The sequence below is a fragment of the Centropristis striata genome, chromosome 14 (genome assembly GCF_030273125.1).
Source record: "Centropristis striata isolate RG_2023a ecotype Rhode Island chromosome 14, C.striata_1.0, whole genome shotgun sequence".
Taxonomy (NCBI): Eukaryota; Metazoa; Chordata; class Actinopteri; order Perciformes; family Serranidae; genus Centropristis; species Centropristis striata.
Genome location: NC_081530.1, coordinates 33,641,664 through 33,667,695, shown reverse-complemented (window position 1 = coordinate 33,667,695; position 26,032 = coordinate 33,641,664). Strand labels below are relative to the sequence as shown.

At 35.5% G+C, this 26,032-nt stretch overlaps 2 protein-coding genes across 2 annotated transcripts in view; one reads left to right on the top strand and one right to left on the bottom strand.

Annotated features, from left to right (window-relative positions):
- Positions 1-3,161, top strand: part of LOC131984825 (carcinoembryonic antigen-related cell adhesion molecule 1-like) — a 37,443-nt gene extending 34,282 nt beyond the window's left edge. Inside the window, exon 10 of the mRNA XM_059349803.1 lies at positions 3,025-3,161. The gene's annotated coding sequence lies outside the window, so the exon portion shown is untranslated. The remainder of the gene's footprint in view (positions 1-3,024) is intronic.
- A 21,129-nt stretch (positions 3,162-24,290) lies between these two features.
- LOC131984784 (glutamate receptor ionotropic, kainate 5-like) overlaps positions 24,291-26,032 on the bottom strand; it is a 246,158-nt gene continuing 244,416 nt past the window's right edge. Inside the window, 2 exon segments of the mRNA XM_059349754.1 lie at positions 24,291-25,083; positions 25,085-25,399. Coding sequence (XP_059205737.1) covers positions 24,631-25,083; positions 25,085-25,399 — 768 coding nt within the window. The 3' untranslated portion in view covers positions 24,291-24,630.

Below are 26,032 nucleotides of genomic sequence, written 5' to 3'. Positions count from 1 at the left end.
CTTCTGTCAAGAAAAAATAACCAAATCTGAGCTCAGAATAATGATGTTTCATCAAAAGAGAAAGTTTTGTCTCACATTTTAATAGTCAAATGTAACCTCTGATTATTTAATGTGACACACGACTTTAATTTAACGGTCTGCTGCCAGAAAAATAGCTGATATATGAATCATAAATGAAAGGGAAACTTTTCTCTTTTCTTCAAGCTGCTGAAGCAAAACGCAACAGGTTAAACACGGAGAGGTGCGGCACCTTAAACACACAAACTGTCAGACCGAGGCAGTGTCCTGCAAAGTCAAATGACTGTTTTTGTCAAAGGAGTTTTGTGTCTTTGAGGAGAAGATAGAAAAGAAGTTAAGTTCCTGTCAGACAGAGCTGTGTCAGGTGAAACTATTCTTCATATAGTGTAAATTTAAACTGATATTAATTTATTTTTTAACTGACTAAAATCCATTCAGCTGCAGCTCCGTCCACAGCAGCACATCACTCTAAATGTTGCTTCAACATTATTGCAAGAAAGTGATAAAACCAACAAAAACCAGACCAACTAAATCAGTTAGACGTCCCTCCTAAAAGCATCAAAGTGTGTTTGTGTGTGTGTGTTTTCTTGTACTTCCTACATAGTGAGGACCAGAACACGTTTTTAACCAAGAGAGTGAGGACATTTTAGCAAAGTGAGGACATTTCGGCCGGTCCTCACTTCTTTAAAGGCTTTTTTGAGATTTCAGACTTTGTTTTAAGGGTTAAAGGTCACATGATAATGATAATTAACTGAAACTGTATTGTGTGGTTACAAAACTAACTAAAATTATAGTGAAAATGTCCTTCGTTTTCATCTTTGTCAACTTTTTTCATACATAATGAAGATGGATAAGACAAAGGAAATAAAGGCAAAATTTTCTGTGACCTCTTTTAATTTCCCACCCAACAAATACCCCATTACAAAAAAATAAAACTAATAAAAACTAAACTAAAACTAGCAAACTCACTCTAAAAACTCATTAAAACTAACTGAATTTGAAAACAAAAATTCACAACAAAATTTAAAATCCAAAACTATTACAACCTTGCAAGGGAATCCACTATTACAATGAGGGTCCTCACAAAGAAAGAAGTACAAGAATGTGTGTGTGTGTGTGTGTGTGTGTGTGTGTTTTGAGCAGTCAGTGTTGAAACAGTAGTCACCAAGGCTGTCTCCACTTGTTCGAGCAAACAAAGTGTGTGTGTGCTCAAGTTTCTATATGTGTTGTATCTGTGTGTGTGTGTGTGTGTGTGTGTGAGATAAGACTGTTGATTTAATGCAGCCTCACACACACACAAACTTGCATGCATGCACGCACACACACACACACACACACACACACACACACACACAGTGAATTTGAGCCCTGCAGCAGCTTTTCAGGTGTTTTCAAGGAAATGAGTGTTTTTTTTTCATCTCCCGACTCGACGACAGATTCACACGTCACAAACTGAAAAAAACAAACAAAAACAGAAACTGTAGCAGCTTTAAGATGAAATAGATCTCATCAAGATGCTCTTTTTGTGTGTGTTAAACGTCACTATTATTTCCCTTAGACTGTAATGAACCCTGTCACTGTAACCTCTGGTTATTTATTGTGCCACACGGCTTAAATTTAACGGTCTGTTAGCTGAAAAATATCTGATGCATGAATCATGAATGAGAGAAAATCTTTTCTCTTTTCTTAAAGCTGCTGAAGCAAAACACAACAGGTTTAAGACGGAGAGGTGCGGCAGCTTACAAAAGGTCACAGATACTTTAAGTGCATGTTGGTTCATATGATGCACAGAGTCATGCGGGGAGGGTGTGGTGTGTTGGGGGAGGGGACGGGCGTGTGTGTGTGTGTGTGTGTGTGTGTGTGTGTGTTGCAGATGAAGACTTGTAGATCTTCAATAGAAACAGATTTTAAAAGAGAGTCGCTGCAGCTTTAAACAACTTTTATTTACATGTTGTTGGTGGCGCCCTCTGGTGGTTTGAAGTATTTGAGGCTGTTTACACAGAGCAGAGGGGAGAGGACAGGAGAGGCTGTTTACACAGAGCTGAGAGGAGAGGACAGGAGAGGCTGTTTACACAGAGCTGAGAGGAGAGGACAGGAGAGGCTGGAAACATGACAAATACTTCAATATGAACAATATGTGGAGCATTTTTGGTCATTTTACGTATTTTTTTGTCATTTTGTTTCTGTTTTTGGTAATTTGCCAGTCACGTGACAAATATTTACTGAAAATCTGTTTACACAGAGCAGAGAGGAGAGGACAGAGGCTGGAAACATGACAATACTGAGAATTTGTACAATATGTGGAGAAAAATTTGTTTTGGTCATTTTGTGTCTTTTTTTCCATTTTTTTGTAAATTTTGTGTCTTTTTATAGTCAGTTTTTATCTTGTTTTGGACATTTTGTGTCTTTTTTTCCAGTAATGTTACGTTTGATCTCTTTGATGTCTTTTATGTCTTTTTCGGAAATTTTACAATAGAGTCTTTATTGTCATTGCACGATAGTATAAAAAAATACGTTAGCACAACGAAATTGAGGCACAGCTCTCCCGTCAGTGCAAAAAAAGATAAATATTAAATAAATAACCAACCAAGGCATGCACCAAACAAACAAACAAACAGAAAAAAGGACATCACACAAATCACAAAAGTAAGGGACTGTAAACAGAGACACAATTTTGTGTCTTTCTTGGTCATATTGTGTCTTTTTGGACATTTTATTACTCTTTGGTTATTTTTCACATTTGTGACACTTGTGGCCACTTGGAAAAGTGCTGTATGTATAAAGTCCATTATTCCAATTAAAAATAAATTATTGATCAGAGAAATTGAACTGTTTTCCTGATTTCTGTCAGATTTCTGGCCACTTCTAGCCATGATTTTGCTGATTCCGCAGAGCTGCAGGACTCAGAGATTTATAGAGATTTTATATGTTGCAGTGAAACACAAAAATGAAGTTTTGTTGTGATTTCTGCAGCTTTGCTAACGTTTACCTCTCTTCTCTCTCCAGGAGATGCCGGCCTGAAACATCTGACCATTCTGCTTCCTACCATCGATCTGTGCAGCCGGAGGAGCGACCGCCTGGATCCAGCTGGTTTCCAGTGAAGCCCTCGCCAATCCAGACTTCCCATCATCCCTCTCTCTCTCTCTCTGTCTCTCTCTCTCTCTCTCTCTCTCTCTCTCTCTGACGAGGACGATGGAAACATGATTCAACCCAAACGAAGGATTCTGTCCCAGTTTGGATTATAAGCTGGATTCTTCGCCGTTTGTTCTGTTTTTAATTTGATTTTTTTAAACCTTTTTTTCCACCTTCACCATAAAGTCGTCCACCACATCGCTGAATCATCACCTCCTCCTCCTCCTCCTCCTCTTCCTCTCCTCCTCCTCCGGGTGTTAACGAACGCCATCCTTCACCTTTTGTCTCGCTCGCCGCTTCCTTTAGGAAACGAGCAGCACAGAAGAACTCTGTGTGACAGAAACGTTTCCTGGACTGAAGCTGATGGACGGACGGTCTCGATGAGTGACTCTCTTTATCTAGCTGGAAACCTGAGGAGCACACACACACACACACACACACACACACACACACACACTCACACACACACACACACACACGGAGGCCACACACGTAGACATTCAGGAATCTGGGCTCAAATTCTATCTGATTTGCTGTTTTTCTTGCGGTTTGATTCATCTCCCTGTCTGAGTTTCCTGATGCGGGACACTTCAAGTGCATCGAAGGATTTCAAAGTAAAAGATTTTTAGATGCTTCTTCTTCTTCTCTGAATTTGGCAGCGTTGCTGGAGGACAGTTTGACCCATAAATACCTCAGTTTCTCTGGTGCTCGCTGCGTCACAAACATGCTGCCAGCTCGGATTATTAACCCTCTATGGTACGCAAAAAAACGTTTGGAGTGGTTTTTTTGTCTTAAAATACACTAAATAAACATAATCGGAAGAATTTTTTTATTTTTTTTTTAATTTTAGTTTGTTTTTTGGGGTTTGTTGCCTGTTGCCATGTGTGGGAATTATAATTAAATAAGGCATAAAGTTCACTATAATAGATATAATAGATGGAAAAGGGTCACAAAATTACGTTTTGAGTGCTTTTTTGTGGCTGTTTCCTTTGGAAAAGTCTGCAAAATAGGGTTTCAATATGGCCTCCTGGAGATCATGTGACAAATTAAAGCATTGCTATTGGTTCCCTATACTCTTCCCTCTTTTTTTAAAGTATTGCATCACTCAAAAAGATGCATTGTAGAAATTTGAATGACATAAAATGTGCATGTACCATAGAGGGTTAACTGAGGTTACATCGGAACTTTAGAAGCGTTTCTTTCCCTTTTTCTGTTCCTGTTTAACATCTTAAAACTGTCTTAAAACGATTTTTTTTAATGTGTAACTATAATTGTTTTTACAGCCAATCAGAAACAAGTACAATATATACTTTTAATTATTATTTTTTCAGTTTTTTAACTGGATGTTCTTGATGTTTTTCTGCAAACAAATGAAAACCGAAACAGATACACACTCCGTAAATCTCTGCTGTGATTCTGGATTTCTTCTTTATGGTCGTTAGTGTTTGATTAAATCATCCTGTGGAAATATGTGAGAGCAGGAAAAGGGAGGAGATAAATATTTAAGGCGGCACGGACAAGATTCGACATGTGAGGATGAGTCAGGGTGGTGAAGGTGGAAAAGAGAAGAGAAAAAAAAGGAAAGAGGAAAAAAAAAAGGGCGGGAAGGCGTTTATTGGTGGAGACATGTTTGAGTTTTGGAGGGAAAGTTTGACGAGCTTTTTAAAAAGCTGTTTTGTTTTTTTTAAATCACGATTGGATTGAAGTTGTTTTAAGCTAAATTATCGTTTTTGCAGGTTAATTACACACTAGTTTTTCCTCTGAATATGTCAAAGAACACGAACCTCTTGTCGTCGTTCAGCTTCAACGAGTATTTTGATGATTCCTGCTGCGCTTTGAGCTGGTTTTTGTTTTGTTTGTGTGGTCGGTGGATGTGTGAGATCTCAGACTCCAACGTGCACTGATCTCCGGTGAATATTTATTTTGTTAAGAAAAGAAAAAAAAAAGAAAACGTGACTAATACCTGGAGCTGAAGATCACAGCCAGTATGCAGATCACACATTCAAAATCTCATTTGTGATTTTTCACCCTGAACTACGGTGGCCCTGAGAGCTCACAGCGCTGCAAATAAAAAAAAATCACATGCAAATACACAAAACACAAGCAAATGGAGAAAACATCTTCACCAATTTAACAATACAAGGGTAACATTTAGAAAAACGTGCTGCAAATAGACCACAACACAACGGAAGTGTTTCCAGAGGACAGTTAAAAGTGACGCACACTCTGGACACGCCTGTGATATTATCACGTTATTTAAAGATAATTATAATTCATGTTATATTGTTATAATGATCATAGCATGCTAACGTTAGCCGACGATCGATAGCATGTTAACGTTAGCCGGCGATCGATAGCATGCTAACATTAGCCGGCGAACAATAGCATGTTAATGTTAGCCGGTGATCAATAGCATGTTAATGTTAGCCGGCGATCGATAGCATGCTAACAGTAGCCGGCGATCAATAGCATGTTAATGTTAGCTGGCGATTGATAGCATGTTAATGTTAGCTGGCGATTGATAGCATGTTAATGTTAGCTGGCGATTGATAGCATGCTAACGTTAGCCAGCGATCAATAGCATGTTAATGTTAGCCGGCGATTAATAGCATGTTAACTATAACTGGCGATTGATAGCATGCTAACGTTAGCGGCCTAGCAAGACCAACACCAATCAAATTCCTTGAAATTCCTTCAAATTTGAAGCATTCTAGGCATCTTAAAATGTGACAATTTTTGACAAAATCGACATGCTATAGTATGACATATATATATTTAGAAATACTTGAATTATATAACGTTTTTTTGTTAAAACGTCAAATTATCATTATCTTGAATTAACATGATAATATCACATGTGTGTCCAGACATGTGCATCACTTTTAAGTGTCCTCTGGAAACACTTCTGTTGTGTTGTGGTCTTTGCAGCACGTTTTTTAAATGCTGCGCTTGTGTTGTCAAATTGATAAAAATTTATTCTATTTGCTTGCGTTTTGTGTATTTGCATGTGTTTTCTTAAGTTGCAGCGCTGAGAGCCCTCAGGGCCACCGTATTGAACTCCTTAAAAAAGTCTTGAAAACAAAGCTGAAATTTTTTAAACATATTTATTTGTCAAGTTTGGGACAACACACAGCTCAGAATGTATCAATAACAACATCTGTTGTCCCAAACGAGACACTTTATATGTTGGAAAACGACACAAACTGCCCTCGCTGTAAATAATTTGAGACGGAAACACTGTAAACAATTTGTTTGTGACATTTTTTGGAAACATACGTGGGGTTTTTATTTCTTATCATGATGTATTTGTTCAGAAAAAAAGCATTGTTGTTGTTGTTGTTGTTCTCTTTTGTTGATGTTTACAGAAACTGTCTCTAAATTCCTGTAAAAAAAATCTTAAAATAATAAATGTCCCCGCAGGGTGAAATTCATGTCCAACTTGACATCCTTGTAAAGCCATAAAAAGTTGTGGAAATATTTTCCTAATCTTTCCCTGTCTGCTGTGTTTTTATTTATGTATATTTTGTGACACAGAAGCTTCTGTTTTGAATGGTTCGAATAAAAAAAAAACAACCAATCAGAAGCTGAGTAGCTTTAAACCGACCAATCACAGGACGGAGCAGGTGTTCCCTCTGAAACGGTTGGCTGACTGTGTGTTTTCTGTACAGAGTCGAGGAGACTAGGGCGTGGCAGGTGAGGAAAGACAGAAAAAGCCCTCGGCTGTAGATCACTGACACACACACACACACACACACACACGGAAAACCATCCGTCTCAACAAGTTTTTCCGTCTCAGTTTCAGCTTTCAGGGCTTCTCCCTTTCTTGTTAAAGACACATTGATTGACAGATATTTTAGTGCAATTATAAACAGGAGAAAAGCCCTAAATCTAGGTTGTTATTATTCTTTTATTTTGAAGGAGAAGCCTGTAGCTGTTTGTAGAAGTAAGCAGCAGACAAAATGTCCTCAACCTTCTAAAAATATTCTCTCAAGGTCTAACATTCACCCAGAGTGAGGTGTGGTGGTACGTTCTCCTCCTGCAGGTCAGGGTAACATCCTGATAATCCTTTCTCTTCAAAACACCCCCGACAAAAACAGGAAACACACACACACCTTCAGTGTCAAGGAAAGTTGTGGCTTAATGTTCAAGAGACAAAACAAAATAGTTGATCCATAAATGACAGAAAAACATTATATTATGGGATGTCCAAAAATGACCCCGTCAAAAAAAAATCATACTATAGCATGTCGTTTTTCCTCACAAATGGACAAATTTTAAAATGCCTAAAAATTCTTATAATGGGTCAATTATCATCTGTTGATACATATTAATGTATAATAAGGCCAGAAATGTCAGAAAAACACCATATTATGGGATGACCCCCTCAAAAAAAAGTCATACTATAGCATGTCAATTTTTTTTTGGGTCAAAATTGGTCAAATTTTAAAATGGCTAAAAATGCTTCTAATGGGTCAATTATTGTCAGTTGATACATGTAGTAGTAGTAGTAAAGTTAGTCCAAAAATAGCGGAAAAAACATTATATTATGGGATATCAAAATATGACCCCGTCAAAAAAAAGTTATACTATAGCATGTCGTTTTTTGTCAAAAATGGAAAAAAATGTATATGCCAAAAAATGCTTCAAATTGGTCAATTCTAGTCTGTTGATACATGTAGTAGTATAGTTTGTCCAAAAAGAGCGAAAAAACACCATATCATGGGATGTCCAAAAATGACCCCCTCAACAAAAAAGTCATACTATAGCATGTCGTTTTTTGTCGAAAATGGTCAATTTTTTAAATGCCTAAAAATGGTTCAAATGGTTCAATAATGGTCTGTTGATACTCATTAGAGCATAATCGGGCCAGAAATGACAGAAAAACACCATATTATGTGATGTCCAAAAATGAAACGCTCTAAAAAAAAGCCATACTATAGTAAGTCGATTTTCGTCAAAAAGGGTCAAAATTTAAAATGGCTAAAAATGCTTAACATGGGTTAATTATTGTCTGTTGATACACATAGTAGTATAGTTTGTCTAGAAATAGCCAAAAAACACCATATCATGGGATGTCCAAAAATGACCCCTTCATTCAAAAAGAGTCACTATAGCATGTTGTTCTTTGTCGAAAATGGTCAAATTTTTTAAAAACTGAAAATGCTTCAAATGGTCTAAATAATGTTCTATTGATACGTATTAGAGTATAACAAGACCAGAAATGACAGAAAAACACCATATTATGAGATGTCCAAAAATGACCCCCTCAAAAAAAAGCCATACTATATATAGCATGTCGTTTTTTGTCAAATATGGTCAAATTTTTTAAATGGCTAAAAACTCTTAAAATGGGTAAAATATCGTCTGTTGATAAATGTAGTAGTATAGGTTGTCCAAAAATAGTGAAAAAACAACAAAAATGACCCCCTCCATGAAAAATGTATAGTATGTCATTTTTGTCAAAAATGGTCAAATTTTTAAAATGCCTAAAAATGCTTAAAATTAGTCAATTATTGTCCGTTGATACTGATTAGAGCATTAATAAGGCCAGAAATGACAGAAAAACACCATATTATGGGATGTCCAAAAACGACCACTCAAAAAAAGTTATATTATATGTCGATTTTTGTCAAAAATTGCCAGATTTTAAAAAGCCTAAAAATGCTCAAAATGGGTCAATTATAGTCCGTCGATACATGCAGTTTGTCCAAAAATAGCTAAAAAACACCATATTATGGGATGTCCAAAAATGACCCATTCAAAAAAAAGTCATACTATAGCATGTCGTTTTTTGTCAAAAATGGATTCAAATTCAAATGGATCAATCATAGTCTTTTGATACTCATTATAAGTCATTATTTACTCATTATTACTCAGTATAATAAGACTAGAAATGACATAAAAACAACATATTATGGGATGTCCAAAAACCACCCTTCTACACTCTGTCGTGTCTTAGAGACGCTGACTCAGCGTGTCGTGAAATGTGAAATGTCAGCTCCATGTTTGAGGTTTGCTGCAGAGGGAGACTCGTCCTGTGGTTTCCATAAACACACAATATATCACACACATACAGAGAAGTGTTTATAATAACACGGGGTAAATACTGGTTACCAACACACACACAACACGCTTATTATAACTTCTTTTTATTGTCACTCCAATCAATCCTCATTCACTTTATTACACATTTTACACTTTCTATTGCATTGTTTTTAAATATCTTTGTGTCAGTTTGATTCTTTCATGCATCTCGACATGTCTTTCATGTTGTTGTGGCAACACACACTGCATGTATCACTGCTGGGAAATGAAGCAAACACACACAAACAGACATCTTCTCTGAATGTGACCTTTGACCTGCAGCCGAGAGTCAATAACTGCAGTGTGATTTAAAGTCTTTCCTCCAGGTAAACCCACCTGATGAACTAATCTGTGGATTAAGCTCCATTCACCTGACACCTGTTGTGTTTCTGAAAGGCTGAGAGCTGCAATTTAATAAGATAAAACACAAAAGAGTTCCTCTACACCTGCACACACACACACACACACACACACACACACACACACAGAGTGTCTGAAAAGACTCCTGAAGTCAACCATGAAACTATTGTAGCAGCATTTACCCTGAAAGAAACACAAGTTATCGCCAAAAATACACCGTTATCATAAAAAGAATCTATAAAAACAGTTCTATTATTGTCTGAATTTGAACTTTTCTGATGGTCTTTGAATGTGTTATCAGTTTTGAATGTTTCTGTTATAAAAAGGGACCAAAACTTGTGTTAAGTTGTTGATATTAGTGTCAGAATCTCTTTATTCTCTATGTGTCATTCAAAATAAAGCGTTTGCACGAACCAGATCCTGTTAAAAACATTAAATTCTCCTCAGAGACACTGAAGACATGATTGTGGAGCATTTTCTGTCATTTTGTTTTTCTTTTTTTGGTACATTTCAGAAGTTTTGTTTTTTTTGGTAATGAAATGAAATTTTTTTTTGGTCATGTTTTGTCTTTTTTGGGTAATTTTGTGTCTTTTTCAGAAATATTGTCGTCCATGTCACAAATATTCAGTGAAAATCTGTTTACACAGAGCAGAGAGGAGAGGACAGGAGACGCTGGAAAATATTCAATATTCATTATGTAGAATCCATGGATTTTTTTGGTCACTTTTCGTCTTTTTTTGGTATTTTTATCTTTTATCAAAATTTTTTTATCAAATTTGCTAGTCACCTGAAAAATATTCCCTGAAAAGGCTGTTTACACAGAGCAGAGAGGAGAGGACAGTTTCGTAAATTTGCGTCTTTTTGGTAATTCTACATCTTTTTTTGTTATTTTTTGTTTTTCTTTAGTAATGTGTGTCTTTTTTTGGTAAAATGTACTTTTTTTTTGCTAATTCTGTGCCTTTTTTGGTGATTTTTAATCTTTTATAGTAATTTTGTTTTTCCTTTGTCATTTAAATCTTTTGTTGGTAATTTTGTTTCTTTTTTGGTAATTTTGTATGTTTTTTTGTAATTTGTTGTTGTTTTTTTACAACATTTGAGACACTTGTGGGTACATGGAAAAGTGTTCATATATAAATTACATTTTATTCCATTTTTTTTTTTCTGATTTCTGTCATTCTAACTGTGTTATTCTGCACAGAGACATGTTTGACTTGTTCCCACTTCGAGCCATGATTGAGCTGATTCCAGCTCGTTGGGCTTCAGAGGGTTAATTATATATATTTCATCCATCAAAGTGAGTTTCAGCTTCTCTTCTTCACCTGGAGGCAGTGAGGTGTGTCCTTAACTTGACAGTTTGAACTCTAAAAACAAATTCAGTGCACCTGCGTACTGAAATGATCTCTGCAGCAGCGTCGCCATGGAAACCTGACAAATAATACAGAATATTCACAGTTTAACTTGAGATTTGAACTTCAAGACTCGTTGTTTGTGCAGCTTTATTATTATATTTATTATGTGCATCACTCAGACTGTCAACAAACCACTCTGGACAAAAATAGTAATTCATAAAACACAGTGTCGTCCATATAAACAAGTTAGTTTAAAGCAAATTTGTGACAAAACTTCAGTAAAGCTGCAGGTACTTTTAATCTCTTTTTGGTAATTTTGTGTCTTTATTGGTATTTTTTCCCCGCAATTCTACATCTTTTTTGTTATTTTTTTTTATTTTTAATCTTTTTTAAAATAATTTTGTATCTTCTTTTTGGTGAAATGCACGTGTTTCTTTTTTTGTGCTAATTCTGTGCCTTTTTTGATGAGTTTTAATCTTTTTTTTGGTAATTTTGTGTCTTTATTTGTATTTTTTTGTCTTTTTGGCAATTTTTTTTATCCTTCTTTGGTAAATTTGTGTCTTTTTTTGGAAATTTTGTGTCTTTCTTGGTAAAATGTACATTGTTTTTTATTTGTTGCTATTTCTGTGTCTTTTTTGGTGAGTTTTAATCTTCTTTTAGTATTTTTTTGTTTCTTCTTTGTCATTTTAAATCTTTTGTTGGTAATTTTAACAAGTTAGTTTAAAGCAAATTTGTGACAAAACTTCAGTAAAGATAATAAAGCTGCACTGTTAACCCTTTCCACAGCTTCGATCCAGTCTTTTAAGTTAAAAAATCAACAGCAAGAACCAATGAAAAGCCGGTAAAAGTGGTGCTTTCATCCAATCAGGTGCAGGAGGAGGAGTCTGTTTGTTTCTCAGGTGAACAAAACAAACAAGAGAAAACAAAAACACTCGGACAACGAAGACACTCGTTAGAATAAAGTCTCAAACTGCGAACAAAAGTCACTTAAGTTCAAAACTCAGATTTAAAAAAGAGGAAAGTCCCTCCTCTACTATCCTACACACACACACACACACACACACACACACACACACACATATACACACACACACACACATGCTTTGTGTGTTGAATCAGGACTGAACACGCCTGCAGCATTTAGAGAGGAATGTGTGTTACCTTCCTTTGAGTCAACACTGAGCCATTCAGGGAGGAAAGGGGGCGGGACTAACCGGAACCCTTGGCCCCGCCCCCGACCTTATATGGAGCTGAACGCTGCGTCAATCATCCCAACAGTAACTGGGCGGATAGTGATGTAATGTGGGTCAGACGTTCCTGTTTCCCTTGATTTATGATTATTTTCATGCCAGTGTCATTAAACAGTCATAATGAAAAAAATTAATAAAATGGTAAATTTCACAAAAAAGCCATAGTGTATTACATCATAAAAGGTTATTGTGTAATGTGTCATAAAAATGTGATAAAAAAGTAAATAAAAAAAAAACATAATGCCATAAAAATGCATAAAAAGTCAAAGTATATTTGGCCATAAATTGTGAAAAAATAAATAAAATAAAAACACATTATTATATGCCATCAAATTAAAGAAAAAAAATCTAAACAAATCATGCCATAAAATGTAAAGAAAATTATAGTTTAATATGTTATGAAGCAATAAAAAGAATCACTTAAAGTCTAAGTATAGTACGTCACATAATTAAAGGAAAAATCACAATAAATTACACCAAAAATGTTTAAATAAATAAAATAAATATAAACACAATATACAATGCCATAAAATGTAAAGAAAATAATAATATTATATGCAATAAAACAAAAGTCTAATTATAGTATACTGATAAATAACATAAAGTCTAAGTACAGTGTGCCATAAAATGTAAAAAAAAAGTCATAGTATAATATGCAATAAAACAATTAAAAAACACATAAAGTCTAAGTATAGTATGCCCCCAAAAACGTAAAATAAATGAATACAAGTCATAGTACAATATGCCATAAACACAAAAAATGTATAAAATTTAAGTACAGTATGCAATAAAATATAAGATAAATAAATCATAGTATAATATGCAATAAAACAATAAAAATTACATAAAATCTAAGTACAGTTGGCCAAAAAATGTAAAAAATAAATAAATAAATCATAGTATAATGTGCAATAAAACAATTAAAAAACACATAAAGTCTAAGTATAGTATGCCCCCCCCAAAAAAAAATAAAATAAATAAATAAAAGTCATAGTACAATATGCCATAAAACATAAAAAAGATAAAAAGTTTAAGTATAGTATGCAATAAAATTATGGAATATTATGGAATAAAACTTGTTTTTCAAAAGTCAGTGAAAAAGGAAAAAAAGTCATAGTAAAATATGCCATGAAACCATGAAAAAGCAAACATAAAAAGACATTTAAAAAATGTTTTAAAAAAAAAGGATATTTTGCCATAAAACTGTCAAAGAAATAATAGTCCAGTTTGTTTCAGTTGAACCTGCTCTGTCACCTTCACAGGTAAACCAGTGGTTCAGTGTCTCTGTCGCCTCCTGGTGGTGGAGCAGTGAATAACACACAGTGTGGATAAAACCACTGGATGTGTGTGTGTTGTGTGTGTGTGTGTGTGTGTTGTGTGTGTTGTGTGTGTGTACATGAGTTACATCAACATTAACCCTCTAAACACTCTGCTTTAGTTCAGACTAACGAGTTTGATCCTTTACAGGAGAGACGAGTAGCAGCAGGTACACTACCTGTGTGTGTGTGTGTGTGTGTGTGTGTGTGTGTGTGTGTGTGTGTGTGTGTGATTACAGGGTAGAGTAATAACTGCCTTGTTGGAATGGCAGAATAATAACTCTACAGCTGAAACACAGAAGCTCTTTTCTTTCTGACTGAGGACAGAAACACACCTGACCTATCAACACACATCACAGTGTTTCTATTTCACATTTTAAATGTTTTTGAATCCATCAGACTGTTTGTGTAACATCATAGTTGATAACACTATAAAGAGGACTAAAGGATTTAGTTTTAACACGTTGTGTCGGACATGAATCATAAAAAAGAAATTACCGTAACTTAAATTTCTCTGAACCCAATCTTCTTATTTCACTGCAATATAATAAATATAATATAATAATAAATGTAAATATAATAAATGTATACAATCTATAAGTCAACACAATCAGAACAACTCAAACATGTCTTTGTGCAGAATAACACAGTTGGAATGACAGAAATCTGGGGGAAAAAAGCAAAAAAGTGCAAGTTAAATTTCACTGATAAATAAAAATAATAAAAAACATTTGGATAAAATTGACTTTTTATATACAACGCTTTTATGAGTGCCCACAGGTGTCATAAATGTTAAAATAATAAAAAAAGATGTAAAATGACCAAAAATACATAAAATGACCAAAAAAGACACAAATTAAAAAATATACATGAAATGAGGAAAAAAGACTAAATTGACCAAAAGAACCCTCAACAAAATAAAATGACTAAAAAGACACAAAGTATTCCAAAAAGATGTAAAATGACCAAAAAAAATCCACATATTGAACATATTGAGGTATTGTCATGTTTCCAGCCTCTCCTGTCCTCTCCTCTCAGCTCTGTGTACAAATACACAAATCACTCACTTTTTATAACCGAAACTTGTATAAACTATGATACATTCAAGGACCGTTGGAAAGTTCAAATTCAGACAATAATGATTTTAATTTTTTTAATTTTTTTTATTATTATTTTTTTACAGTTTCTTTCTATAAGAAACTGTGTATTTTTGGCAATAACTGTGATTAAATACACACACACACACACACACACACACACACACACACACACACCCTTCTCCAAAGGTCAGCTGTGACATATTTGGTCTCTTTAGTATCTTTGTAAACTTCTGCAGGTTCCAACAGGCTTCACAACATGCAAATACACAAATAAAAAGCCTCGAAATAAATAAAAATTCCTGGAATGTTTTTATTCTCCAGGGTGTGAAAATGTCACCTGGCAGAGAATCATCGGAGATCTGTCCCGACACGACCTCCTGGAACCAACACGCTCATTAACGGAGATCATCTGCATGTATGAATGAATTTAGTCAACAGAGGAAGCAGCCGGAGGTCTCCAGCCTCACGCTGAAAAATCTACATTAATCTATGAATCCTGCAGCTCAAATCAGGGAAAAAAGAGAAAACACAAGTGAAAAATTTGAATAAAATGGACTTAATATATAAACACTTTTCCATATGCCCACAAGTGTCATAAGTGTTGTAAAAAAACAACACAAAATTAGAAAAAGAAGATGTAAAATGACCCAAAAAAAAGATTTAAAATGACCAAAAAAAAAGACACAAATTTAACAAAGAAAGATTAAAAAGACAAAATGTTTTACAAATAAGTCACAAAATTACAAAAAAATATAAAAAAGGAAAAAAGACATAAAATTACAAAAAGGATGTCAAATTTTCCAAAGAAGACACAAAAAATTGACAAACAAAAAATGACCCAACACAAAATGACCACAAAATAAAAAAAAGACACAAAATAACAAAAAACAACAACAAAAAATACCCCCCCCCCCAAAAAAAAACAAATAAAAAGACACAAAATTACCAAAAATATATAAAAAAAAATGAAAAAAAATTGTAAAATTTTCCAAACGAGGCACAAAATTTGACAAACAAAATTAACCCAACACAAAATGACCAAAAAACACAAAATAAAAAAGACATAAAATAACCAAAAAAACTCCGCAAATGTTACATATTCTAAATATTGTCATGTTTCCAGCCTCTCCTGTCCTCTCCTCTCTGCTCTGTGTAAACAGCCTCTCCTGTCCTCTCCTCCCGGAGGCTCTGGCTAATTGCTGGAAATGTTTGTGTGCTGATTCATCGTCAGATTGAAATGTCAGTGTGTGTGTCAGAGGGAACGGCTGCTGGATGGATTTCATGGTGTCAGTTTTTATTCCAGTTCAGTGATTAAAGCAAAATATGCAGAGGAGGAAGAATTTAATGCAGCGTGAAAACTCATGATACTAAAAAAGACATTTTAATCATTAAGATGCATTTAATCTCTTCATTACATCCAGATTTCATCAGTCAATCAACGACTTCATTAAGGAGCCTGGTGGTGAGTTCAGGGTCTCTAATGACACGTTTCACATAAATATAGAAACACATGTCTTTTTTAAAATTAATAACAACCTACTCTCCTCTCCCTTAACTTTTTTTTTTACATTAAATTTAAAGATTTACTGTAAGAATAATTATGAATGGGACGGCCGAAAAAAAATGAGTGAAAAAGAACAATAATTGGAGCTTTTTAAACGTCTACTTCTCCGGCATATTTTCACCTAAAGACTTCATTTAAACTTTAAACAGTAGACACAAGTCTTGTGTATCGGTGTATTAATCCACGTTTCGATAGGTCATATAGTTTTTTATCAATCCCTGTTCAATGACCATGATCATTTTTGGAGAAATTCTGAGATTATAATGGGTGTGTATTGCATGGAATGTTCGTGTCACAGTGTGTGACATCATCACCAGAGTGTAGAGGGAGAGAAAAAACTGTCAAGTATTAAATTTGAAAACTGCGCTCCAGGCCGCAAATTCCACTCTGCAGAAATAATTTATACATAGAAACGTAGGAAAATTAGTCTTCTCCCTCACAATCCTCTGGTAAAGCTGTCAGAGTTATAGTTTGGGCGTACGACGAACAGATGCACCACCAACACCACCAACAGCCTCATTGGCTCCCATATTAAAAACGCAGGGAGATTTCTGTAGAAAAGCATATTTAACAGTTTTCAGATCGCTCTTACAAAGCTACTTCTTAATTTTTCCTCACAAAAAAACATACGTAGACGTTCAGGAAGAACTCAGGACGCTCAAAGTGAAGTCGGATCAATGATAGGTATTATGGTTTTGCCAAAAATGCTTTCTGTTCGAGGCCAGAAATTCCAGTCTGTCCACCTCTGTCTGCTGTCACTGTTCCGTTTCTAGTTATTATTATTATCTGGTTGTTGTCTCAGTTTCAGTGCTGCTGTCTGTGTCTTCAGACTGTTTAAACAGACAGAACGGAGCCTCAGTCTCAGACTGAAGGACAGCACCGACGGATCCGTCTGCAAAATAACAAAACACTAAACAAAAATCCTGTTGAGGAAGCTTTGAAGGGATATTGGGAATTTTTAATGTAAAACCTTTATGTTGACCAATTTTGTGTGTGTGTGTGTGTGTGTCTATATATATATATATATATATAGACACACACACACACACACACACACACAGAATCATCTTTCAGATGTGCTTTTATTTTTGAAATTCCCACTTATTTCATATATATATATATATATATATATATATATATATGAAATAAGTGGGAATTTCAAAAAAAGGAAATATTGTGATTGATGATTCAGAATCATCTTTCAGATGTGCTTTTATTTTTGAAATTCCCACTTATTTCATATATATATATATATATATATATATATATATGAATAATTTAATATATATATATATATATATATATATATATGAAATAAGTGGGAATTTCAAAAATAAAAGCACATCTGAAAGATGATTCTGAATCATCAATCACAATATTTCCTTTTTGCATCAATATAAAACTATGTAAATGAATCTACCTTAAAGTCATAAACTTAGCCCTTATTTAGAATGACTTGTCTTATATCTGAGTCATGAGGTCATAACTTTGTCCTCCTTATCTTTTTATTTTCTTCTTTAATCATGACGAATGTTTCCGAGCAGCAGAGACGACCTTCCATAGATTAGAGTGACTTCATCACATTTACTGACAAAAGAAACTTCCCTGTCTGGATCCTTACTTCATGTTTATATCTAAAGATTTACAGGAATCGTAGGGTGTGTGTGTGTGTGTGTGTGTGTGTTGCTCCATCATTGATTTCTATTGTCACTTCCCTTTTTTTGTTCCTTTGGTCAGCATTTCATCAGAAACGACATGAGGCGTCTCACAGTTGACACACACACACACACACACACACACACACACACACACACACACACACACACTGAAACACGGGAATCTCAAAAATTGTGACAGTTAACCATTTCTTCATGACTTCTAATTATCTCTGATGTCAAAATAAAAGTCTGATATTCACACTAGAAATCTATTAAAATGTGCAGATATTATCAAATATCTCCTGCAAAACAATCCATATATCTTCTGTCCATCTGTCTGTGTGAACTTTGTGTTTCAAAATGTACTATTTTGGCACAAATGTACTAAATTGTACAGCGACACAAGCCACACTGTGTTATTTCTCGGTTGTGTTTGTCATTTTGTGTTATTTTTTTGTCATTCGATAGCTGTTTGTGTCTTTCTTGGTTGTTTTTTGGTTATTTGTGTGTCTTTGTGGTCACTTTGTGTCTTTTTTTTGTCTTATTTTGTTTTTGTTGTGTGTGTTTAATGTGTCGTTGTGGTGTCTTGTGAGTCTTTGTGATCACTTTGTCATGTTGTGTTATTTTTTAGGGCATTTTATGTGTCTTTGTGTTAATTTTGTGATAATTTTGAGTCATTTTTAGTCTTTATTTGGTGGTTTGTTTTTGGTGCTTCTTCAAAGTCATTTTGTCTCGTTTTATGTGTCTTTGTGGTCAATTTATTTTATTTTCTGATTGTTTTTTTTGTCATTTTGTGTCTTTCTTTGGTTGTTTTGTGTCTCTTTGTGGTCATTTATGTTAATTTTGTAATTGTTTTTTTGTCATTTTGTGTCTTTCTTGGTCGTCTTGCAGCTCCTGCTAGTTATTTGCGTGTCTTTGTGGTCATGTTGTGTATTTTCTTGTTTTAATCACTTTGTTGTCTCTTTAATAATCAGTCGAGGATGTCAGAGCCTCAGTGACTCACATCTCTTTCTATCAGTGTGTGAGTCTGTTTGAGGCGTCAGATACATGACACACACACACACATTATTTATCGTTTCTTACTGTAACAGCTGGAACATTTTGTTCTGATGTAAACGTCACTTTCAGCTGAGTTCATGAGAAACTGTGAGAATGAAAATAAAAAATAAAATAAAACAAATAAAACTCCAGTATGAGTTCTCTTTAGTGGATAAATTAACAGACATAATCAGCAGAAGTTGATTGTTTGATCGTAATTAATTAAACTGTATGAAAAAATATAATTTTCTCTATATTTCACTGCTGTATTCTTTTAAATTTAATGTTATAATGATGAATTTATTTAATTAGATCACAGTAAATTAGATTAAAATAAAAAACTAAATGAAATAAAGTTGAATAAATATAAAATAAATAGATTAAATTCAAAAAACAAAATAAAATTAAATATATAAATGATGAATATAAAACAAAAAAGGAGGAAAAGAAAATCTGTTTTTACAAACAAACTCTTCAAATTGACCAACAAGTTTAATTAGATATCTAGAAAAAAAGAATAACAATATAAAAAAATATATTAAAAAATGACATTGATAAATCAATATAAATGATAAAATATAAAATAAGAGATTTAATTAATTAAACTAAATAAAATAAAACAAATATAAAATAATTCAGATTAAATAAAACAAACTCAATGCAATACAATTAAGTAAATATGAAATATAAAATAAAATAGATTAAATAAAAAACTAAATAAAATAAATAAAAATGAAATAAACATATTAAATTAAAAGCTAAATAAAATTAAGTAAATAAAAAAATATAAAATAAAATAGATTAAATTCCAAAACGAAATAAAATTAAATATATAAATAAATAAATATAAAATAAATTAGATTAAATAAAAAAACTAAATCAAATAAAACAAATAGATATAAAATAAACACAAAAACACACAGAGTATTAATGTGAACAAGCTGCTCTGAGCTGTTTGTCTCTGAACATATTTGATCATCAGGTGAAACTCTGAGCTGCTGTTTCACTGTTTGTCCTGCAGCGCCCTCCGCTGGCTGCACGCTGCTGCTGCAGCAGCTCTCCCAACACTCAGCTCCTGCTTTTCTCTCAAATCATTACAGTTCTTCTCAGTCGCTTTGGTGCATTTCTCACATCAATATTAATATTTGCACAACAGTTAGTTCAACCTCCACAACATTTAGTCATGTGTGCACATCATAGTAGCAGTTTCTCATTCTTACAACACATTACAAATATTTTTGGACATGCATCAAGTGCTTTCATACAATTCTCTGCTGTTTTATAACATTATCATTCGCTTATGTCATGTCAGTCAAAATTAACTATACTTGTGAATGCTGAATAGTCATTGTCAAAAAATAAAAATACAAAAACAAAAATAAATTAAATTGATAAATCATAAATAATAATAAAATAAAATAAATAAATTAGATTAAATTAACAAAACTAAATAAAATAAATTGAATAAATATAAAATATAAAACTGAATAGATTAAATAAAAAACGAAATAAAATTAATTATATAAATGATGAATATAAAACAAAATAGATTTTTATTAAAAAAACTCAAATAAATTATTTAAATAAACATAGAATAGATTTAATTAAAAAAATTAATTAAAATAAATAAATAAATATAAAATAAATTAGATTAAATAAAAAAACCGAAATAAAATAAAATTGAATAAATATCAAATATAAAATGAAATAGATTAAATTAAAGAAACCTACATAAAATAAAACAAATACATATAAAATAAATTAGATTAAATAAAAAAAAACGAAATACAATAAATAATTAAAAATAATAATTAAAAAAACTAAATAAAATAATACTACTTAATTACTAAAATACTACTAAACTACTAAATACTACAATGTATAAAATAATAAAAATATGTACAGGAGGAATGAGCTTCATGTTCAGAATTAAATAAAAGCATTATGGGGGAAAAAAAGGTGTAAAAGTTTGGTGAACTCACCTGTGAGGCTGCTCGAAGGAAAGGTCAAAGGTCATAAAGGCTTCATGATAAATAAAAACGTCACCACCAGCAGCTTGTTTTGGTACATTGACTGTTTTTTTTATTCCAAACGTGTGTCTATATATTGAACATCAGAGGGCTGGTCCCCTACAGTCACCCAGTCACACGTCAATATCAATAATAATGATAATAACAAGAGAATCATCAGAATAATATCCGTCTGTGGCGTCGTCCTACTGATGAGCTGAGCACTGCTGGTACAAATCTGAGGGAGGAGCAGAGAAACAAACAAACAAACAAACAAACAAACAGCCGACAGGATGAAAAAAACGTACGACAGGATTCATTCTGCACCGCCTCGCTCACACACACACACACACACACACTCACACACACACACACACACACACACACTCACACACACACACACACACACACACACACACACACACACACACACACACACATTTAAAGTCACATTTTACATCAACACTCCTGTGCGTTTTTCTAATAAACATTTTCTCCGTCTCGGATGCTGCTGGCTCGTTTTCTAAGCGGTTTCTATGCAAAACAAACAAAAAAAATCAACAAAACAAACAAAACCAACAGGCACTGATCTTTAAATAAAACAACGTTTCCATAAAAAACAAGTGCAGGAGTTGATTTACATTTGGCTCCTCGGCTGGAAAGCAATTACATGGTGGGGTTTCTGACGATATCAGCACTTTATGATGATTTGTGTGTGTGTGTGTGTGTGTGTGTGTGTGTGTGTGTGTGTATCCTGGAGACTCCGGCAGCTGAACGTGGACGTCACACACACACAGCGCAGTGATCGAATCGTCATGACATCAATTTGAAAAAGAGCTTTCAGAGTTTCCATCAAAACAGGAAAGAAATTTCTTTTATAAACGAAGAAGAAAAAATAAAATAAAAATACTCCGATTAGACACAGGAAGGAAATTACAATCACAAATTTAATTTTTTTTTCTTTTGCAGTTTGCCCTCCAAGTTTACCTGTGTTTGTGTGTTTGTGTGTTTGTGTGTGTGTGTGTGTGTGTGTGTGTGTACAGGACATGTCTGAGCTTTAATACTCACCTGAAACAATCACAGCTGCACTGAGGGAGCGCTTCTGTTTTTAGGGACTGTATGAAAATTATTGGACGGGTTTCTTGGTTTTTTATGAAGGGAAACCCTCCCATTGCCCCCAATAGCCTCAAAATAAGTAATTCTTGCTTGAATAAATTATAACACTGAGAGAAATAACAGAAGACTCTTTTCCTTCAGTAATTAAAAAGCTTCAGCCTCTAATCATTTTCATACAGTCCCTTAGAGTCAGCGTCTAATTCACCAAAATAATATTCTAAGCTCCGTCAGAGTGTTTGTACTCTGGGCTGTGTGTCTTTTTTCTTATTATTTTGACTATTTACTTGTTATTTTGACTTTTTTGGTGATTTCGACTTTTTTTTTCATTTTGACATTTTCTTGTGACTTCAACTTTTTTCCTCATTATTTTGACTATTTTCTCGTTATTTTGATGTTTTTTTTCGTGATTTCGACCTTTTTTCATTATTTTGACTATTTTCGTTATTTTCGTTATTTTGACTTTTTATCGTGACTTTGACTTTTTTCGTCTAATTCTGACCTTTTTTCATGATTTCAATTTTTTTTTGTAATTTTGACTTTTTTTCTCATGACTTCAACTTTTTCCGTTTTCATTTTGACAATTTCTTGTGACTTTAACTTTTTTCTCATTATTTTGACTATTTTGTCGTTATTTTGACTTTTTTTTTCGTGATTTCGACTGTTTTTTTTTCAATTTGACTTTTCCTTGTGACTTCAACTTTTTTTCAATTATTTTGACTATTTTCTCGTTATTTTGACTTTTTATCGTGACTGACTTTTTTCTTCTAATTTTGACTTTTTTTCAGGATTTCAATTTTTTTTGTTATTTTGACATTTTCTTGTGACTTCAACTTTTTTCTCATTATTTTGACGATTTTCTCATTATTTTGACTTTATCATGACTGACATTTTTTTCTAATTTTGACCTTTTTTACTTTTTACTTGTGACTTCAACTTTTTTCTCATGATTTTGACTATTTTCTCGTTATTTTGGCTTTTTTCTCGTGACTTCAAGCCGATCTCTTTGCTGGTTTTGGGGGTTTCGGGGAGTGGAGCTCCAGTTAAGAGACTGGCAGCTTTAGACCAATAACATCGCTCAGCTGGACCTTTGGAGCTGCGTCTTTCAACACAAGTTGTGGGTAACAATTCATCATAACCATCATTAATAATATTATGGCAAATTCTGTCCATTTTCTTGCTCTTATCCAGGGTCCGGTCACAGGGCCGGTAGACTCAGGGGGCATTCAGTTGTTTGGTCCGTTTGAAATGAACGATAGTCTGTTTGGTTTCTGCTGGTGTGAACGCTCAAACAACCTTTGGTGCGGACCAAAGAACCGAACTCTGGTCCGCTAAACAACGCTGGTCTGGGTTCTCTGCAGTCCAAACCAAAGGAAGGAAGCCGACCAGAACACAAAGCATTCTGGGGTGAATTTGAGCAGAAATGTGAAGTATAGGCCCTTATTTAAATATCATCAACAAAGTCAAAGTCTTGATGATTTAGCCACAGAATGGAGGCTGATTGATCAAAAACTCTGTCAACAATACATTAAAGTTGGCGACTTGCTTTTAAAACGTGTTAGCTGTTTCCCTCCCAGCTTCTGTCCAACAAACAAATTTTTGTCCAAACCTATCATTGAACCGACTTCACTTTCCTGAGTTCTTCCTGAACGTCTACATATGTGTTTTGTGAAGGAAAATGAAGAAACAGAACAGTAAGTGAAATACTTGTTTCTGATTGGCCGACTGTTAAATAACATAACCATAAACTGTTTTAATGCTCAATTATTGTTTGTTAACAGTAAAATAACTATTAATAACTAAACTCACTGTTTATTAATGATGGTTATTATGTAATATAGCCACTAATACTTAAAAAAAACAAGAAACTAAAAAAAGGTCGTAGTCAGTTCAAATACTTGTTTCTGATTGGCTGCCTGTTAAAAACCCTGTAACCAGAGATAAATAATGTGTGTGTTGTTGTTTACTTGGTGAATTAGACGCTGAGAAGTGAGCCGAGCAGCTCCAGGTGAGCACTGAAGCTTCTGTCTGTCTGTCTGTCCGAGGATCACAGCACCAGGTGGGTCAGTTAATGTTCAGAGCTACATCCTCAGGAGACCATGATCACTGTACAGCTGCTCTGCTACCATGTGTGTGTGTGTGTGTGTGTGTGTGTGTCTCCTTCTATACAAACACCTGGTTCAGTATTCAAACAGTAAGAGAAAGAGTCCTCCTCACTTGGCACGGAGCGTGATGATTGGCCAAGGCAAGAGGTGGAGGAGGAGCCAATGTGGGCGCCAAACGAACGAGCCAGGACGGGATGGCGTCCGTTTGGCCGCCACTTCCTGTCCGTCCGTCTGTCGGTCCTCTGCGGACTCCAAACACCTCAGCTGGTTTAATCCAAAATGTTTGATTTATTATTTATCCACCTGCAGACGGGTCGGAGTGGTTCAACCCGCCCACCACCGGGGGGCGCTATGTTTCAGTGGACGACCCTGCAAACGGGTCGAAATGGTTTCTCCCGCCCCCCCGTCCCCCCCCCGTCCCGCTGCAGATTGGACCGATCCAGCTGTGTCGTCGGGGCCAGAAGGTAAAAGTTCACCGAGAGTTAAAACCGTGACCTTTGACCCCTCAGATGACTGTCCAGTCCACACAGTCGCTCAGTTGTGTCCCGCCAATAAGTCTGTCGGCGGGCGTGTCGGCGTCTTGGGGGGAGGCAGCGGCCGGGGCGGCGGCGGCGGTTTGGTGTTGGCGCGCCGCGGGCTCGGCGCCACCCCTCCCCCTCCTCCGCCCCCGTCGCTGTCGGCTCTGTCCGCTGGGATCGGGGCCGGCGGCGGCGGGAGGCGGGGCAGCGACATGGAGCCGTGGTGGTAGTGGAGGTGGTGGTGCGGGTTGTGGCGGATGTGGTGCCCCGGCGCCGGAGGGATCCGGGAGCAGGAGGAGGCGGAGGAGGAGGAGGACGGCGGGGGAGGCGGAGGAGGCGTGAGCGTGGCGGGTCTCAGGCTCTGGATCCGCCGGCACTCCTGGCAGATCCGCACGTGGCTGCAGCCCTGCAGGAAGCTGCGCAGCGGGGCGGGCGGGGCCACCAGCGCCGACACCGGGGGAGGAGGGGGGCGGCGGCGTGCTGGTGTTGGCGCCCAGCGGGTCCTCCAGGAGCCTCTGTGGCCCCGGGCCCAGATCAGGGCCGCCTCCCATCCCTCCCCCCAGCCCGCCCGTCAGAGAGCCGGTGCCGCTGTACAGTTTGCCGTTGCTGAGACGCATCTCGCGGACCAGGCGGATGGGGCGGGGCGTGGCCAGGGCGAGGCGGGACGGGTGGCGCAGGACTCCGCCCCCGGCACTGCTCAGGGGCCGGCGGCGGCGAGAGCGGGAACTCTTCTTACAGGAGACGGCGTTACGAAACTCTGTCAGCATCTCCTGACAAACAGACACCTGAGAGAGAGAGAGAGAGAGAGAGAGAGAGAGAGAGAGAGAGAGAGAGAGAGAGAGAGAGAGAGAGAGAGAGAACATGATCTATTCTATCAATTATATGAAAATATCATGTTTACCTTCCTTACATCTTAAAAATTCATTTATTTGTAACATTTCCCTTTGGAAAATCTCACTCACTCACTCACTCACTCACTCACTCACTCACTCACTCACTCACTCATTCTCTCTCTCTCTCTCCCTCTCTCTCTCACACACACACACTGAAGTCTGTTGATTCTTCTGTCTAATATGCAGCCTTTCATACAAATATTCTCAATAAGATGGTAAATCTGCTCTTGCATGTTTTAAAAAGCACTTTTGCAAAAGGTGCAGCTTCTTCAGAAACTCTATGAATAATAATGCCATAATAACACGCTGCCCTGCACACTAAATACGATGAATTATTAGCATCAAACAAATAAATACAGAGCTTATTCCAAGAACAAAAGTATGTTGAAGGGTCGCTCGTTGCACACATTGTATGCTTGTTTCTTGTCTTAAATTCTTTGTTGATATTGCACTGTAAAAAAAAAAGAAAAGTAAAGTATTACCACATATATTTTCTCCTTCTAATTTGTACTTTCACTGTGTTGT